The sequence below is a fragment of the Semicossyphus pulcher genome, unplaced genomic scaffold (assembly GCF_022749685.1).
Source record: "Semicossyphus pulcher isolate SPU_LCO1_2020_fin unplaced genomic scaffold, fSemPul1.0.p SCAF_18, whole genome shotgun sequence".
Classification (NCBI taxonomy): Eukaryota; Metazoa; Chordata; class Actinopteri; order Labriformes; family Labridae; genus Semicossyphus; species Semicossyphus pulcher.
This window is the reverse complement of record NW_027211691.1, coordinates 19,797,099-19,814,057: the sequence shown is the minus strand read 5'-3', so window position 1 is coordinate 19,814,057 and position 16,959 is coordinate 19,797,099. Positions and strand designations below refer to the sequence as shown.

Genomic DNA, 16,959 nt, shown 5'->3' with positions numbered 1-16,959 from the left:
GTGTGTGAGCCGGCCAGCTGGATTCAATCCTACACCTCGGAAAAACACCAGGCCTCAAACGCTGCAGCACGGCCACCCTTTGCTTTAACACGCAGGAACAGCTCATTAAATCACACAGGCGGCTAACCCTTTCCATAACATAATTTGTAAACTCACACAAGTCGGACAACAGCTAAATCATTTCGCCCATTCTTCATCTTTTATCTCTTTTTTTCCAGCTCATTCCTCTCGTTTTTTTTCTGCACAGCCAGCAAACCGCAGCGGTTGAAATAGGAGAAACAGAGCAGCCGTGCACACACTAACACCACAGTGGCTCAATTTCCACAAGAGTCAGAGCGGCTCAGTCGGCCCTGCAAACTGTCTGCGGCGTACAGAACAACAGAGGGGATTAACCAAAATGTCAAGAGAGGCAGGTTAAGCTGACAGGATATCGCTTCATACTGAAAGGGTCGCACTTTCAAAGTCAAAAGTCAGAAACTTTTCAAAGCAAAAGCAGGTCAGAACGTCACACAGCGAGGCAGGAGGAAATTCACTTTCTACAGACTTTTATTGGACTCTAAGATGCTCAGAGACACTGAGCTCCTGCCACATGACACAAACAAATCATCAGTATCATGTTTTATGTGAAAAACTTAAGGTTATAACATCAAGTTATTATGAGACGTTAAAAAAAATAAAGTCCTTTCACATTATAAAATTATTACTTCAAACAAGCGTTAAACTCATGTTTGAACAAGGAAACGTTTGGAGAACGGATATTCAAATCCAGACAACTTTATTGATCCCAAGGAGGGCAATTCATTTATAGCTTACCCCATCGCAAGCTCACAAACAACATCTACAAATACACAAACAGCGTCCAAAATGTCAAGCACCAAAACAGACCAGACGCACAGAGGTCGGTGAAGGACAGCAAATAAGTTATAAGATAAAATATAATAAATAGAAATAAAATAGATTAAAATATAATAAACAGACAATGTTCCATGTTTGGTCATGTAAAGCTGTTAAGATGAGTACCGTCTGAGTTTAACAACCTGATAGCAGAAGGAATAAAAGATTTGGAGTAACGGTTAGTTCTCCTCAGAGGTGCAACGGCGGCCTGAATGCCGACCGAAAGGCAGATCATTATTGAAGGAATGTGGCTAAATATCTACAATTCTACATCTTGTTTGGGTTGAAACCAACGACCGTACGTAAAGATGGACGACGCGTCTCCATCAGCTCTCATTGTACAAAGTTGAAGCCAAAATACCCCCAGAAGGGGGCGATGCCATCTTGCGCTGGTGATGTCATTTGGAGCCAGATCGGCAGGCGGAGTCGCCGTGACCACTTCCGCTAACCAGAACACACACTAAACTTGCCGGGGAAAAAAAAAACCTGGCAAAGATCCCGCATGTCGGCGTGTTAAACAACAGGACAGCTTGTTTGTGTTCGTCTCTACAACTTGAAACAAGACTATTGTTGCCAAGCAACCCATACATTCTCCTGCATTCCATGTCTACAGGTCACCACAGAGCAGCTGTTTTTTTTATCATGTACATGTATCTGTTTGTTTTGTATGTGAGATAAGAGTCTGCTGTGTGATTCAGAGCCAGCTTGATTAATGTAGACATACACGCTCTGCTGTGATGTTAATTAACAGTATTCAGAACACCTGGCTGAGGCGGAGTGATACACAGAGTGAGACGTCCCAGTGATGTTTTATATTTGTATCAGTGATATAGCAGCACTCATGGAACGCCTCTTATCCAATCAGATTACTTGGTTGGAACTTACTGTTGTATAACTATGATCCATGGCTACAAGCTACATGATGGCTTCCACTGTAAAAAGTTACAACCAGTAACAAATACAACCACAGTAAATATCACGGGATGTCCACCGCTGACAAAGTTATCACGTTACAGAATGAAACATTTGACTTTTTAACAAGACTAATTGCAAATTGTTAAACCATAGAAATATATATTTTTTCACATTATAACTTTTATAATGTAATTGTGTGAAAATAGCTCAGAAGAATGATAAACTTTACACGTTATCACAGGATACAGATCCGTGTTTTTCCTGTTACTGGTGTAGCAGCACAACGCTGCCTGTGACGGCCACAGCCACACGAGGGTAACATCACCGACACTTGCCTCATTACAAAGCACATCTATCAACCACACAAAAAATTAATACACTTCGTTAGATATGGTATTAGTTTTTGCATTTAATCTTGTTTAAATTTAGCGCACACATTTTTACACTTTACTATCAGAAACACATTTCTGCTTTACTAATCGTTGTTTCTATGTCTTTGAGTTACCCGGCTGATGTGGACTGCACTTCCTGGTTGGCGCTAAAGGCGTGGCCAAGCGCGGTGGACACTCTTATGCTGGAGGCAGCTCATTGGAAGATACCAAAAGCTCTGCTGCCATGGGGGGGATTTGGGTTTAGTTAGTTTAATTGTTCATTCGTTCAGTAAACTTTTTGTAACTTCATGTTTTATTTGGTTATTCTTTTTATGAATGGGTAAGATTGTAAAAATGAATTGCCCTCTGGGAAGTATTCTGAATCTGAATCAGAGTTTAGCTTTGTATTAAGTTTCACACTTTAGTTCTCATCAGCTTAAGCAGAGTTATATTAAGCTGACCTCTTTTATAGGCCTTGTAGTTATAATTTGAGTTTGTACATTTCTCTTTTGGGTGAAATAAAAACTTTTCTTTAACAACCTGCTGCTGTCTGGAGCCTTCCTGCTCGGCCTCTACGCTGCCGTGGAGAATAAAGAAAACTCTTTAAGAAGGAATTCTAATTTAAATGCACAGAGTTCCTTTAAAGCCTCACATTTAAAACCCAATACTTCAATGCATTGTCTGCGGAATAATCTCATTTTGACAAATAAAGGTTGAATAAATTGGCAATAAGGACTGAGCAAAGCGTTAAGGAGGGGCTTCTGATATACTACTGTGAGCCCGCCTCGGTGTGTGAAATCAAAACTCCTCATCTGGTGTGATTTCCCTGCGCTGTTAGAGCAGGCTGGGCTTCATTAGCAGTCGCCGCTGTGCTTTATTGGCACGGAAGATCCCATTTTCACTACAGAGATGACTCTGCCACCGACTGCAAATTGACAACATGCCATATTTCCTCACAAGTCAACTCTTATTAATAGCGTTTACTGGGATGTGCGCGTCCCCACATCCACGCGCAGCGGTGCCATCAGCAGGTTATTCTGAACAGTGGGGATGTTGGGACCTCGCAGGCTTTGTTTACAGAAGAGGAAATGACTAAATATAGAAAAGATGGCGTCGCAGCTGCTTACACTTTATCAGATCACATCCTGAGCCTCATCTGAAGGTCACAGGTCGAGTCACGCATGTCAAACTCATGTTTTAAAACTCTCTACTATCTCAATCCATCAGCTAATTCTGCAGCACAATAGCCTCATGGAGTATCGATGATTACTCCTCCCTCTGACTGATGGCGGCTGCAGCAAAGGTTAATTAATGAGCAGTGGCAGGAGCGATGGCTGCCGGCGAGGGAGAGGCTCCTCGGGGACCTGGACTCACCAGCGCAGGAAGATAAAGGTGGAACAGGGAAGGGTATGACTACTCAGCTGAAATTGAGTCTCCCTTTTTTCTCTTCGGATAACCTCCGTGTACTTAATAGTCTGAGAAAGAGACTTGATCACTTCCCTGAGCCGCTGCGTGGAATTAGATTATAAAGCAGCTTTTCATCATTTCCTCTATAAAACCCTATTCCATGCAATGATTATGTATTGGTTATCAAACATCAAAGATAATACGCGAGGAAACCTTCCAGCTTAAATTAGTTCTGCAAATCTGCTTCTTGTGATCACACATCAAAAGGGTTTCACAAAGTGTATTTGTCTGTGTGTGCAGCAGCAGCAGCAGGGTTACAATCAGCAGGAAAACCCGGGAAACATATAGATTTATTTTATCCTCTGTGTAAGACGCCATTACTTTTCATTGGTGGAGATTATCTCTTCAGATTTACAGCTAATGCGTCAACTAGCCTGATTAGCTTTATGGGGAAGGCAATTTATGCTTTGAGCTGTCGTGTTAAAAAGTCCAATCAGTTTATAAAGTCTGCAGTTCTTTCTTTAAAACAGTTAAAAATTAAGGCTTTATTAATAGTTAATAAATAATTTACGGATTTTTATACTGCGACCGAGTTATAAGACATTCAGAAGAGGAAGTTTTGGGTTGCCAGGTTGTAATAAATCCCTCTAACTCAGCTTGAAAGTAATCAATAATAATTCCCTTGTTAAATAATGCGTTTCTCACATGCCAATAGTTAATAATAAAAGTTAATAATAAATGTCCACGTTTTTCTACTTTCTTACAAGTAACAAGAGTTTTCTTCATAACCATGGCAACCTGAAACCTTTTCTCGACCATAGCTAAATGTGTAATTAACCAACTCCTGTTTCAAGCTGTAAACATTCTGTAAGCTTTGCCGACCTTACAGTCACATAATCAGGAATGACTTAAGTGATGATGATGTGCAGCGCCAGTGTTGCAAACTGTATGCACAAGCCAATACTACAGTACAGCTCAAACGAAAAAGCTTCAGGTAGGTGGACGAGTGCACGCGATACGTGTTGATATGTTTGCATCTAATGAAAACCTTCCAACCTTCCACGCCGTGCTCATTTAATGTTTAAATTTATGAGTCGGTTACGTGACTCTAAAAATGTAATCATGATGGCACGATGTCAACCCACTCTCAGTGATACAAGGTGTTTTTCTTGCTTCTGGAAACATTGGAAAAACTGTCTTTATGTGTTTTAAATCGCAGCTGTAAACTGTCATGATTTCATCCTTTCATTGTTGTCTATTTACTCTGCTTTTTTACGCTGATTGGGACATATGTCCACATCAGCACAGAAACTTTAACGATTTTATTCCTGTCGTTGTCTTTGTCTTTTATTGTATGTGTTGTGTTTTTATTTGGACGTAAGTGTCTGAAATAATGAAATAAAGTGGATTTGAAAGTAGTATTTTAAATTACAAATTTGGGTTTTAAGTTGTAAATAGCTTCCTCTATGGTGAATGAACCATAGATCAGTTATTAGTTATAACCAATAAACATGAGCAGTGCAAGAAGTATATAGATCCTTTACTTAAGTTAAAGTACTTACACCATAGTGTGGAAAACGTCCACTGCAGGTAAAAATAAATAATAAATAATATAATAATAAATATAATAAATAATAATAATAAATAAAAGAAATAATATAATAATAATAAAACTCCTTACATACTCTTTAAATGTATGAAAGTATTATCCGCAATATGAACATCAAGTATTAAAAGATAAAGAAGTCATTGTTTAACTAATATGATGTTTCTGATTTAGAAACAACTGCACTACATGTTAAATGCTGTTATAATTGTGTCAACTTTATATACTGCTGGGTGGTTTTAATTTAAAACAATGCATCATGGTCAATAACATAATCATATGTTTGTTAAAGTCTGCGTCTCATGAGCTCAGACAAACCTGTTGATGGTGCAAGTTGTGTATTAATAGTTTATTTTCAAGAACTTGGAGAGTTTTCTAAACCCATAAAGGAACACTAAATCCTTCAGTTTATCCGAAACTCTCAAAATCTGGAAATGCTTTGTTTGCAATAGAGAGGAAGGACATAAAAAACTAGTTATTAAAGCTGTCAGACAAATGTAGTCGAGTATCTGCCTCTGAGAGTAGAAGTATAAAGGTGCATAAAATTAACATAACCAAGTGTAGTAAAGCACCAGTGCATGTACGGACAGTAGATTGATTCCCACACTGTATAAACAACTGATAGCATGTGAAATTGGTACTACAGGGAGAGCTGGTTTAGCTCAGGTGGTCGAGCAGGTGCTTCATGTACAGAGACAAAGTCCTCGCTGGTCGGCCCATGTGCTCGATGCATGTCATCCCTCACTCTCTCTTCCCCACACTTCCTGTCACTCTCCTAATAAAGGCAAAACATTCATCTTTAGCAAATTGGTACTATCGACTGTTTCTGTAAAAGTGAGATGCAGGATTTCACAGAACTGAGGCTTTAAAAGCTACTTTAACAGACTTTTCTATCTGAATAAGAAGAATTTAAATTAGACAGAGCATTGATAGTGTAATTATTTATGCACCAATACGTCCAATGAGTCTTAATGCATCACTAAAGGCTCACTTACGCCCATCTAGTGCGAGTCGGTACACGAGGAAACCTCCCTTCCCAGGCATCTTTTTTGCCTGAGGTTTCTCAGTGAAAAACGCGCCTGTGCATGGAAGGATTACACAGAGAGGACTCTGCCAAGCATTAGACTGTTACAGGAGGGATGAAGAACAAATGACTAATGAAATGAGTGACTCACTGAGACCGCTCTGAGACACGAGACACGGCATGTGCTCCTTCAAAGCCCTGCTCCTGCTAAAGCCCCGTCTCAGTCAGAGCATGACATAAGAATTTCCCGACATGTTTTTAATTGTTGGCTCCTCCTCGCCGTGCACGTCAGCCGCACACAGCAATTAGGCTTCTGTCATGCATGTCTAATAAAATGGAGATTTTGCCGCTGCATGGAGACATCTGCATAAGTAGATGTTTTACTAGTGGGTTAGCTGTAACCAGAGTGAGACTGCGCACAAATTAAGATTTATGCTCTGTCTTTTGTAGGGAGAGATAATAGCTTTTAACACGAGTATAATGAGAAAATCTGCAGCTGCCGTGGATTGATGTTGCGTAATCACATGTTGCATCCTTTCATCATTGTGCAAGACAACACACTGCATCGTTTGCCGATATATTTATGAATTTATTATTTTCTTTACACCTCCTCACAGAAAAACCCCTCATAAAGAAAATGATTGTAATTCAAGGCCACAGAAGCAAGGAACCATATCCCCACGAGCAAATACAAAACAGAGTTGGTAACAGGATTGCAACACCAAAGTGAAAGCATGTCTGCCAAGTCTACACATTCAAAGAGCACAAACATCAAACGGGTTTTCCAGGCAGTCAAGGGTTTCAGTGTTCGTAGAGAAAGAAAACAAACAGGACTGTCTCTAGCTGAGGAAAGGATGGAGATTTCCACATGGGCACAGTATGTCTTTGCTTGTGTACAGATGCAATAAGGAAGTCTATAATTGAGTGCATGTTTATGTGATCCATTTACAGTACAGAGATGTTCGAGCAAGACGGCATCAAAGGTTACTGAGGAGCGTACATATTCGCCCAGGCCAAAGAGCAGAACATCACAGAGTAGAAATGGTCTCTGACTTTTCTTTTCTCCCTCCCCTCCCTTCTTTTAGCTGTACTTAATATTCATCCCTTGTTCAGCCTACGCCTCGCTGAACTCTTTCAAAACAAAGGGCCCGAAAAGATCATCGGATTTCTGATTGACCGCGACAGGAAATGGAAACTTGTGCTGTTTCCTCCAGGTCTTTTTTTTTCCTCCTCGGTGAAGACGGCACAGCAATAAAACACAGAGTAAGACTCTGAAGCTGTGACGTTTCGCAGATTAATATGAGTAGCTGAGGGGGATGCTTTGGAAATTGCTTTGACTAGAAATGTGTCAAGGCTGACAGGTTTTTCCCCCCATTTTGATCCCTATTAAGCACTTCCCTCTGATCTAATTCAATAAATGCCAAAGGGAGTTATAATAATCATATTCATTCCCAGATTCTTTGGGATATGTGTCTTTGGAACCCATAAATACTTCTAGCGTTCTTTCTTCGAGACTTAACGTCCTTAGAGGTTTTATATTTCCAAGCTAACGGAGTACATACAGTAAAGTTTAGCTTTGGAAAAAAACACCCAATCCCAAATACAATCAAAGGAGTCCCTGTGAAAGTGCTAAGCCATCAAGCCGACATCTTACAGCTTCAAAATAAAGTCCCTCCTTAATGAAAATACAATCCATATCATTCATAGGTCTATATACGAGCAATAAAGCACTACTGTCATCTGTCTCTCTCTATATATATTGCAGCATGTTCTTAGTTTTAAAGGGAACAGCACACATTAGGTTTGGGTATTAAATTCATGACAGCTGAATTAGTCCTTAAAAATTTCTCTGCCAAAGCTACAAATTAGAAGTCTGTCAATAAATAAGAGTCTTAATAAGCTTCAGAGCGCTGCTGTTTCAAATCGCTAATGTCCCTTGGCCGACCCCTCCGAAATAACGCCGGTAATAACAGATATGGATTTTCTGAGCAAACATTTCTCTGACATCACAGATTAAGGACGAGGGAAACGCTTGTTTTTCATCTCTAATTAAAGACAAACAGCATTAAATCTTCACTAAGAAACTGATCCGCCGCAATAACACAAGATTAATGCTGAAATGGAGTGGCATTCCTCTGCTGCAAAAGTCTAACGTTTCGATCTATACGAGTGCTACAAGTAAGTGTAAAGGGTTTCTGATGGGAAAGAACAACATAAGCTCCCTTTCACCTATTTTAATGTAAAATATTCCTCCCTCATAAAACATCTGTTGCTGTATTCTTTACAACACCTTACGTACACCCAAACAACGAACAGAAAATACATCTTTTTAAAGTTTAAGGTCAGTGCAAAACAAAAAAAACTTTCAGAACTCATAAGACTGGCAGCTACAGTAAACAAGACAGCTTAATATCAGCTGACCAGCAGCAGTAGGTTAACTAGCAAACCTGGAGTAACCCAGCCTCTTCATCACACTCCCACATATGTCCTCTATAAGTCTCAAGTCCTTTCGTGGCATATTTTGTCTCCACTTGTTAATGTTGGCCGGGGAAATGTCTCCCTCATACATTAGATTGTACAGGTTCGTGGAGGTGGTGAAAATAAGTTGGTTGAGGGCTGCGGGCGAGACGGGCACCCCCAAGAACGTGTGTATGCTCTCCGCCGTCTCCTGCGGGAAGTTGACCACGTCCTCAAACCTCACTTGGAGGTAGGACTCCTCTGGGAGGCCCTCACTGACCCTCAGCACTCCTGCGGTGTGAGCCAGCCACAGGTGGGCCAGAATCAGGATGGGGTTTGTCTCTGAACGGGATAGAAGTCTCTGTATTACTTTAAACTCTGGCGCCACAGTTGGGCACCCATCCCTGACTGCATCGCCCTTGAATATCAAGGAAAGGTGCTGCGGGATGTTTTTAAGGGAGTAAAGGCTGGGTTTGCTGTTATAAACCATGAGATAAATCCATGCCCGAGGGTCTCTCACCAAGTAGATTGTCCTCAAAGAAGGTCCAACAACCTCCTGAATGAAAGGAAGTTTTAGCGCCCAGCTTCCACTCCGCATGTTGAGGACCACCCGGGCATTAGGGTACTCCGCAACGTGGCGTCTCATCTCCCGAACATACTCTGCATCTCTGTCCAGACTGGCTCTCAGTTTGCCCTTCAGCTCGGACGCTGGCTCTCTCCTCCTCGATCTTTTCTTTCTGTCCCTAGAGGGGACGACTCTCTGGGGCTGTTTGACCCTGCTGCCCTCCACCAGCTGAATATTTTGCAGGTGCAGCTTGGTGTTGTGGACCAGCGAGTGCAGCCACCCCTGAATAATCTTAAACCGTCCGTGCACGGCGTCCGACCTTGACCACTCGCAGGCGTCGACCAGAGAGTCAAACTCGAACTCAGTCTCGGGAATGTCCACGTGCTCGGTGGGAACTCTGATGTAAACAAAGTCTGAGTTGTTGTAGAAAAGGTGCTTGAGTATTTCCGAGCCCGATCCTGGAAGGGTTGTTATGACGACGGTGGGGAGGGGGAGCCGGTGCTGCTCATAGAGTCTGATTTGTTTGTTTACTTCACTTTTGGCACCCGCACCTTTCCATTTTACCCCACAGAGAAGCTGATCGCAGCTGTTAGACACAAACAGCAGCTCTGCAATCCAGAGAATGAGCACAGAGAGGAGGGCGTAGCGCATCAGCCTGCTGAAGCAGACATAAAACTTTCTCTGCATGGTCAGAAATCCTATGGCCACACAAAGAACAACCCCTGCTATCACATTGACTGTGAACCCAAAGTCAAACAGCTGATTATCACTGCTGATTGGTTTAGGGATGAGTTGCGTCCCAAGGCCGTATCGAGTGATTTGATATCTATCCTCAACTTTACAATGACCTCCAAATCCTAAATAACTCAACCTTGCTCCTATGTCTTTATAGTTTGTAGCAATAGAAACGATCCTCTCCGTGTTGTTTATGGTTAAAGAAAGTTTCACACCATTTTTGCTATTATCCACAAATCTGCAGCTGGACACTTTGACATATGGCCCATGCAACACGTAAGCTACCCTGCTGACTGTGCCTGTCATTGGGAAAGTGACATTGACATACTGCGTCCACCTCTTTTTAAACTCGGCCGCCTGCTCTGCCTCTTGTATTCTGGTCTCAGGGCTGTGACCCTGACTGTCGAACCAGAACATTTTATAATGAGCGTCCCAGACATCCATCATGGCGCCGTTATATCTGTCCATGAATCTGAAAGGAACGTATTTAAAGTCAATGTCGAGATTGTGGAAGAATGCACTGAGGGACTTCACAGGTGAATCGGCCCACTTCTCCACGTGGTCGAGCACCAGCAGAGTCTGAGAGTTGAGCAGAACCAAAGCTCTGAACACACTCTTTAGTCTCATAGCGGGGGAATAAGCCGCCGCTGCCTCCCCGCTCACAAACATGGTGTCCCTGTGCGAGGAGGCGACAATCACCTCCCCTCTGGCATCACCCACACCCTCATCAGTCCAACGAAGCCACTTGGCGCACTCCCCCAACTGACCCTCCCACGGATTGTTACACTGACTTGTGGGAGACGGACTGAACACCAAAACGTTGTTAAGGTAGCTGTACTTTGGACCGTAAAGCGCTTCAGACACAAATACTTGTCCATTAGGAGCAAATGTGAACGAGTTCTGATCAGGGTGCTCGTGACCGGGGTTAAAGCTGTTCCAGCCTTCCACCCAGGAGTAAGGCTTGTCGTGGACGATGTCGTAGACTGCACGGCCACCCAGCTTGCCGGACTTAAAAGAGACAAAAGTATTCCCCTGTCCGTTGGGTAGTCCTGCTCCGTAGGTCACCACACCCCAGTTTGAGAAAATGTGCATCTTAGCTTTGCCAAAGTCATGTGGAGGCTGCGGCGTGAGGTGGTTGTTGTACCATATGTACTCTGTGTGAAGTGTAGCCCAGCGCTGGGCGGACGACTGCCCCATGGGGCCATCTTTGGGTCGGTGCTTTCTAATCTGTTGAGCCAGCCAGTTCCCTGTGCCATTCTTCATGACGAATGTGTCCAGGAAAACAAGCTGGCTCTCCGGCCCATAAAACCAGTTGTAGTTTGAGTCTGCGATGCCAACGGTTCTCTGAAACCCCGGCAACAGAGTGGCATAATAAAACCAGAAGTGTCCCCGCAGCCAGTTGTTGGACAAGTTGTCAATGTTGAAGTGACGCTGAGCTAAGAAGACGTACTGTGTGATGGACTTGGCTGTGTAGCTCCCGTAGGCGACCCCCTCATCAAGAGAGCCATCAACAACATGGTTCAGGAGGAACATTGTTTTCTCCATGTAGTTCACTGACACTTGTTTCCAGATCATCGTCTCCGGGTCGTCATGTGATCCAACCACTAATGCACCAGTTAGAATAGCTAATATGTTAGTGGTTTGATGATTTTGGAGATACTGTTTCCCCCAGCCTCTGTGCTTTGACAGCTCATACAGCTCCTCTGTCTCAGAGCGGATTTTCTTTAGATAAACATCCCTCCTCTGTGCATCGAGGTAGGAGTAAACAAAGTCATAAGCAGTAGCAAACCCTGTGAGAGAGTGCGCCATGGGGACCTCGTCGTTCGGAGCACTGGTCACCTTCCAGTCCGGATATTCAGCCATCCTATCCATAAACTTGATAAGAAACTGCAGGGCAGCAGAGTCCTCTGGGCACAACAGGCAGTAGAGCGCCAGGGGAGGCAGGTTGTTCCCATAAATCTCATTCCACTTGCTTGTAAACTCTGCATGTTTCACAGGGGGCATGTAAAAGGGAGCGTTGGACAGCATGGTGAGCGCAGCAGCCCGGATGACTTTAAATATGTGACTGTGGGTGGTGGAGGACCTTTGCCTCAAGTGCAACACATCCACTTGGTTAAAATACAGGTTGGGGTGGAAAGAAGAGGACTGGAGTTTCCACTGCTCAGCAGCTCTGTCTTGCGTGAGCCTGACCTGCAGCAAATCGTCTGTAAAAATGTCTCTGTCTGTTGCGTTGAAGACACCCGAGAAAGCTGTCCCCACTGCGAACAGCGGGAGCAAAAAAACTGAATATACAACCCAGTTAACTGCCATGTTGCCAGGCATACGTGAATACATTTTACTGCATTTCAAAATAAGGCTGTTTTCTGTTTTTCTTTCAAAAAATGTCCCATAACTTCAGTTGTCATTTCAGAATAAAAGTCCAGGTGACATATATTTGTTAAGAGTCCAAAAATGATATTTTAACAGGAAAACATGATGCAATATTAACGTCCCATGCATGATAGTCAAAAAGAGGGGGTAAAACTTTAGTGCAGGAGCAAACACGATCCATGTCCACTTATAAAAATCTTCAATCAGTTTGCAAAGGCGGCAAAACACGTCACATTAAATGTACATAAATGTCTGGTGGAAATCAAGTCTTTCTGGTCTGTTTTGATTTAAAATCCAAGAGATTAAAATCCATATGTCTGCATGTTTTCCTCCGTCCTCATAGTAAAAGGTGTGCTCGTGAAGACTGGCATCTCCCCCCCACCTCGCGTGCGCCAGTAACTCATATTGATCTCCTCCCCAAAACATTTCCTCTCGAACAAACACCAGTCAGCCCCAGTCTGTGTCCGGTCCAATCACAGCCACCCAAAGGCTCCGTGTGCAGCCCGACCGAGCTGCAACATCCGCGGATATGAACCTCAGCAAACCCCGCATCTCCGCAGACAGCATCGCTGGGTGTCCCCGCTGCAGAGACCCCAAACTGCCTCGTGCTTAAAACTGCAAATCCTGATCGGGAAATCGATCCGTTTGCATTGTTAAATCCACCACACTCCTTTTTTTTTCTCGTGAAGTCCGGAAAGAGGGAAAGTTGTCGTCACTCCTCAAGTATTCAAAGCATGAGACATTTTTCGGCTTGTCCGCAGCAAACAGTAGATCCAGAATGAGGAATATTCCACATGTAAACGTGTTACATCTGCAGGTTTACTGATGTATCCGCTGCCGATTGAGACACACATCTCACAAGTAAGGCTGCGTGTGTGTGTGCGTGTGATCTCCGGACGCGTCTCCGCTTGTGTCCTCGCGACTGTTCAACACAGTCAGTTTGATTGTTTTCCTGCCCTGGATGGAAAATTTCCACTGTACAAACTGTAGAGGGAGCCGTGCGTTCAGAAGCACAGCCTCTTTCTCTCATGTAGAGAGTGGGAAGGCGGCATATTCATCTCTCTCTCTCTGTCTCTCTCTCTCACTCTCTCAGTATTCCTAACTGGATGGTTGACTGATGTTATGCTAAATTCCAGCTCATTATAAAGACAAGGCTACTGAAGCAAAATCCATCAAGTGTTGTAAAAATGCACCGATGTTTGGAGGAATCATGTTCATACATACCTTTCAAGCAATAAAGACACAACTGATATTAAAGGAATAGTTTGACATTTTAATAAATTAACTCCCTTAGGCTTCTTTTTGAACATAAGCTGAGAAGACTGAGAGATGTTTTTAAATTTTATTTTTACTCCATTTTGCTTTTATTGACAGGAAAGCTGAAGGAAATATTGGGAGAAGAGAGTGGGGGGATGGCACGCAGCGAGGGGCCGAGGGCGGGAGTCAAGCCTGCAGCGGCTGCGGCGAGGGCTAAACCCTCTGTGTATATATAGCAATATTGGATTATTTTATTTATTAATTTTAACTGTGGAAAATATCAAGTGATTACTGATATTGTAGACGATATAGTGTGGAGTGTTTTGCACTGATATGCAAAGGTATCCAGAAGGCTGCTTACAAATAAAAAATATTTAACATATATTGCATAAACTGCCAACAGTGCTAAGAGAATAGGAACAACTATCGACTCAGAGAGCTCTGCAAGAAAAACTACGTGATATCACCATTTCTTAATCTCCCCAAGCATTATTTCCTGAATTATGTGTACGGCAAAAAAAAGGGTTCATACCAGCATAAAGCGAAAAACACGTACACGGATACTGATATACAATATTGGCCTTATGCTATGGGCTGATAGTTAATCAGTTGGGCTCTGTCCCTCACATCTGTTTGTAAACCCACCTGTTCCTTTGAATTTCCATTGGTGGGAGTCTTATTTGGGTTTGTCTTTGCACAAAACTGAACACATTTTCTAAATCAGTGAATCCGTCTGGCTGAAAAGTGAGTTTTTCCTATCGCGCTATAATTAGTCTCACATGGGACATCTGTTTTATTATCGTATATATTTCATCATACTAAAGGAACAATCAGTTGCCCCATGTGCCAAAAGACCAAATATAGTACGATATTAAAATGGCAGTATCTCAAAGGAGCACAATCAAGTGTTTGGTATTTATGAATTCTTGACAAGTTGAACATCAAAGTTATTCAGACATGTAATGATAACAATCCTGGTGTTTTTTTCCCCATTAAAAAAAACAACAACTGGACTTTGACTATTGATTTAAGTGAGATACTTCAAGGGGTATAAAGATTCTGAAGATGTACTGTTAGATACCTGCCCAAAGTATGTCTGTACCAGAATACAAGACTTTAGACCAATCAGAAACAGTCATTTTTCCTTATAATAATGAATATAAGCTCAGGCTTTGTGGACAAATGTAGCTACAGCTAGCAGCTAGTTAGCTAAGCTTAGCATAAAATCTTGACGTAGTAACAACCATGCTCCATCTGAGTAATAAAATAAACCTTCTAGCATCTGTGTAGCCCAGAACACATTTTATCTTGTTGAGAAGGACATAAAAGAGGAGTAAAGTTTTAGTTTTTTTAGGGGGGGAATATTTCCCTGTAACTCGCTGACAATTCTTTAGTGTTTTCATTTTATAATATATTTAACTCGTTGAACAAACTTGATATAAAGTGGCCATTGGAGAACTGAAGATGCTAGCTGTTTCTTGCTGCTGCCAGTCTTTATGCTAAGCTAAGCTAACCGGCTGCTTTATACTGAAAGTACAGGCATGAGGGTGGAATTGATCTCTACAGCTAACTCTCAGAAAGAGAAAAAATAAGGTAAGGCCAAAAGAAATATTTTGGGACGCCTGACAACTTTAGAGGCAGATTTTGTTTGCTTTGGACAGAGCTCATCTAACTGTTTACCTGTTTCCAGTCTTTATGCTAAGCTACGCTAACAAGCTACTGGCAGTAGCCTCATATATAACAGAGAAATATAAGTGTGGTATCGATCTCCTCATTTAACTCTTAGCAGTAAAATGTTGGTAAAATAATTCAGTGGAGGAGTAATTTTTTGTTTACTATATTTCACATTTATACCAGCATTTGAAGGGATCCAGTAAGAATCCATAATTTTAAAATTAATAAGCATTAAAGGGGAGGTCTCATTAAAATATTAAATTCAACAAACTTTTTTTGTCCTCATTCTTTTTATCAGTTTCAGTTTCATGTCTTTGTCCCACATTTCCTGAGGCGACAGAAAAAAGCATCCAATAACCTCAAAGCTTCTCCCCTTCGAGAAATGTGTGACATTTGCCTGTCCTAACAAGCAGCACTGTGCACTCATTGATCAGCTCATTCTGGGTATATTATGTTTCTGTGCAGCATCTTCAGTTGATGATGGATGACTTTCTCTATGCCCAGTTCACATGTCTTCTGCAGCGTGCTGTCCCACGGGGAACGCTGTCGCATGATGCTTTTCTTCTCCCCGCGGTTCAAACGCACGCCACATGCACACAGCGGGCCTTATCAGGATCTCTGCAGGAAGCACGCACAGCAATGTCTCTGAGGACAAAAGTCTTTCATATGTAGAGGAGACGCATGTGTTAATGAACAGGTTTAATTTAAACTGATAATAAACTTGAAACCACATTTATAAACATGCAGACTATTCTGCAGGAATCACTAAGAGGCTTGAACAATCTGAAAACAACTAACAGATGTTTTAAAAATCACTTTAAGAAAAAAAGATTTTCTCTTTGGCACATGTTCCTTCTCTGCAACAACAGCCCACTCTGCCACTCTGCAAGTCCCCACTCATTTGGCCTTTTTTAGCCGAATAATGCATGATGATTATGTGGTCTCATAATATCTATAATTATGTCATTATTATTGTTGCGTACATGGCTTCCATTTCTGCACAAAGTGTTTCCTCTAACACTCAACTCTTGGCAACAACTGTGGTAACTTGTGGTTGCAGCAAGGTCATTTTCATAACATAGATTTTCTGCAGTTTGCTAAAATTTCACAAAAATACCACAAAGTCTGTAGCGGCTGCGCCTCATAGATAAAACCAATTAAAGTCATTGCAAAGTTGCGGTAAGGTGCAGTACCACCCTCAGCCACTAGGTGATACCATTAAAAAAAGTCTGAGCTTTTTCCTCAAAATACACTAATGTAGAAATTCTGGTATCAGAAGAAAACCATACTTGGTAACACAATGGTGATTGAGCCGATGGCCAACTGATGAAAGCCTTTGCATTTGCAGTATTACAGACTGGGTGTCTGTGGCGACTTCTGCAGAAAAAATCACAAGCGGCGCCCAGTTAGTGACACGTTTTCAGCCAGCGGTGGTTGGTCTGCCAGAGAGGGTAGGCGGAGCTAAGCGGCTGCTTTTCCGCTCTCTGCAAGTGTTGCGAGTAAACAGTAATCTACTATGGCTGAACAAACAAAGAAAAGATCGATGACTACAGATACAACTTCAAAAATCAGCTACTTCCTCTAGAGAGTCCCCAGTATGTGGTGTGCATCCTCCTTTTGTGAGTGTATAAAATGTGCACATTTTCTCAGGAATCTGCCCCCCCCCCTCCTGCTTCCAGCATCC

General features: G+C 42.3%; 1 protein-coding gene across 1 annotated transcript; it reads right to left on the bottom strand.

Annotated features, from left to right (window-relative positions):
- Window positions 1-7,588: 7,588 nt before the first annotated feature.
- On the bottom strand, window positions 7,589-12,457 carry LOC138596138 (dermatan-sulfate epimerase-like protein). Its single transcript, XM_069667753.1, has one exon. The coding sequence runs from the start codon at window positions 12,306-12,308 to the stop codon at window positions 8,652-8,654; it is 3,657 nt and encodes a 1,218-aa protein (XP_069523854.1). The 5' UTR covers window positions 12,309-12,457; the 3' UTR covers window positions 7,589-8,651.
- Window positions 12,458-16,959: the final 4,502 nt, after the last annotated feature.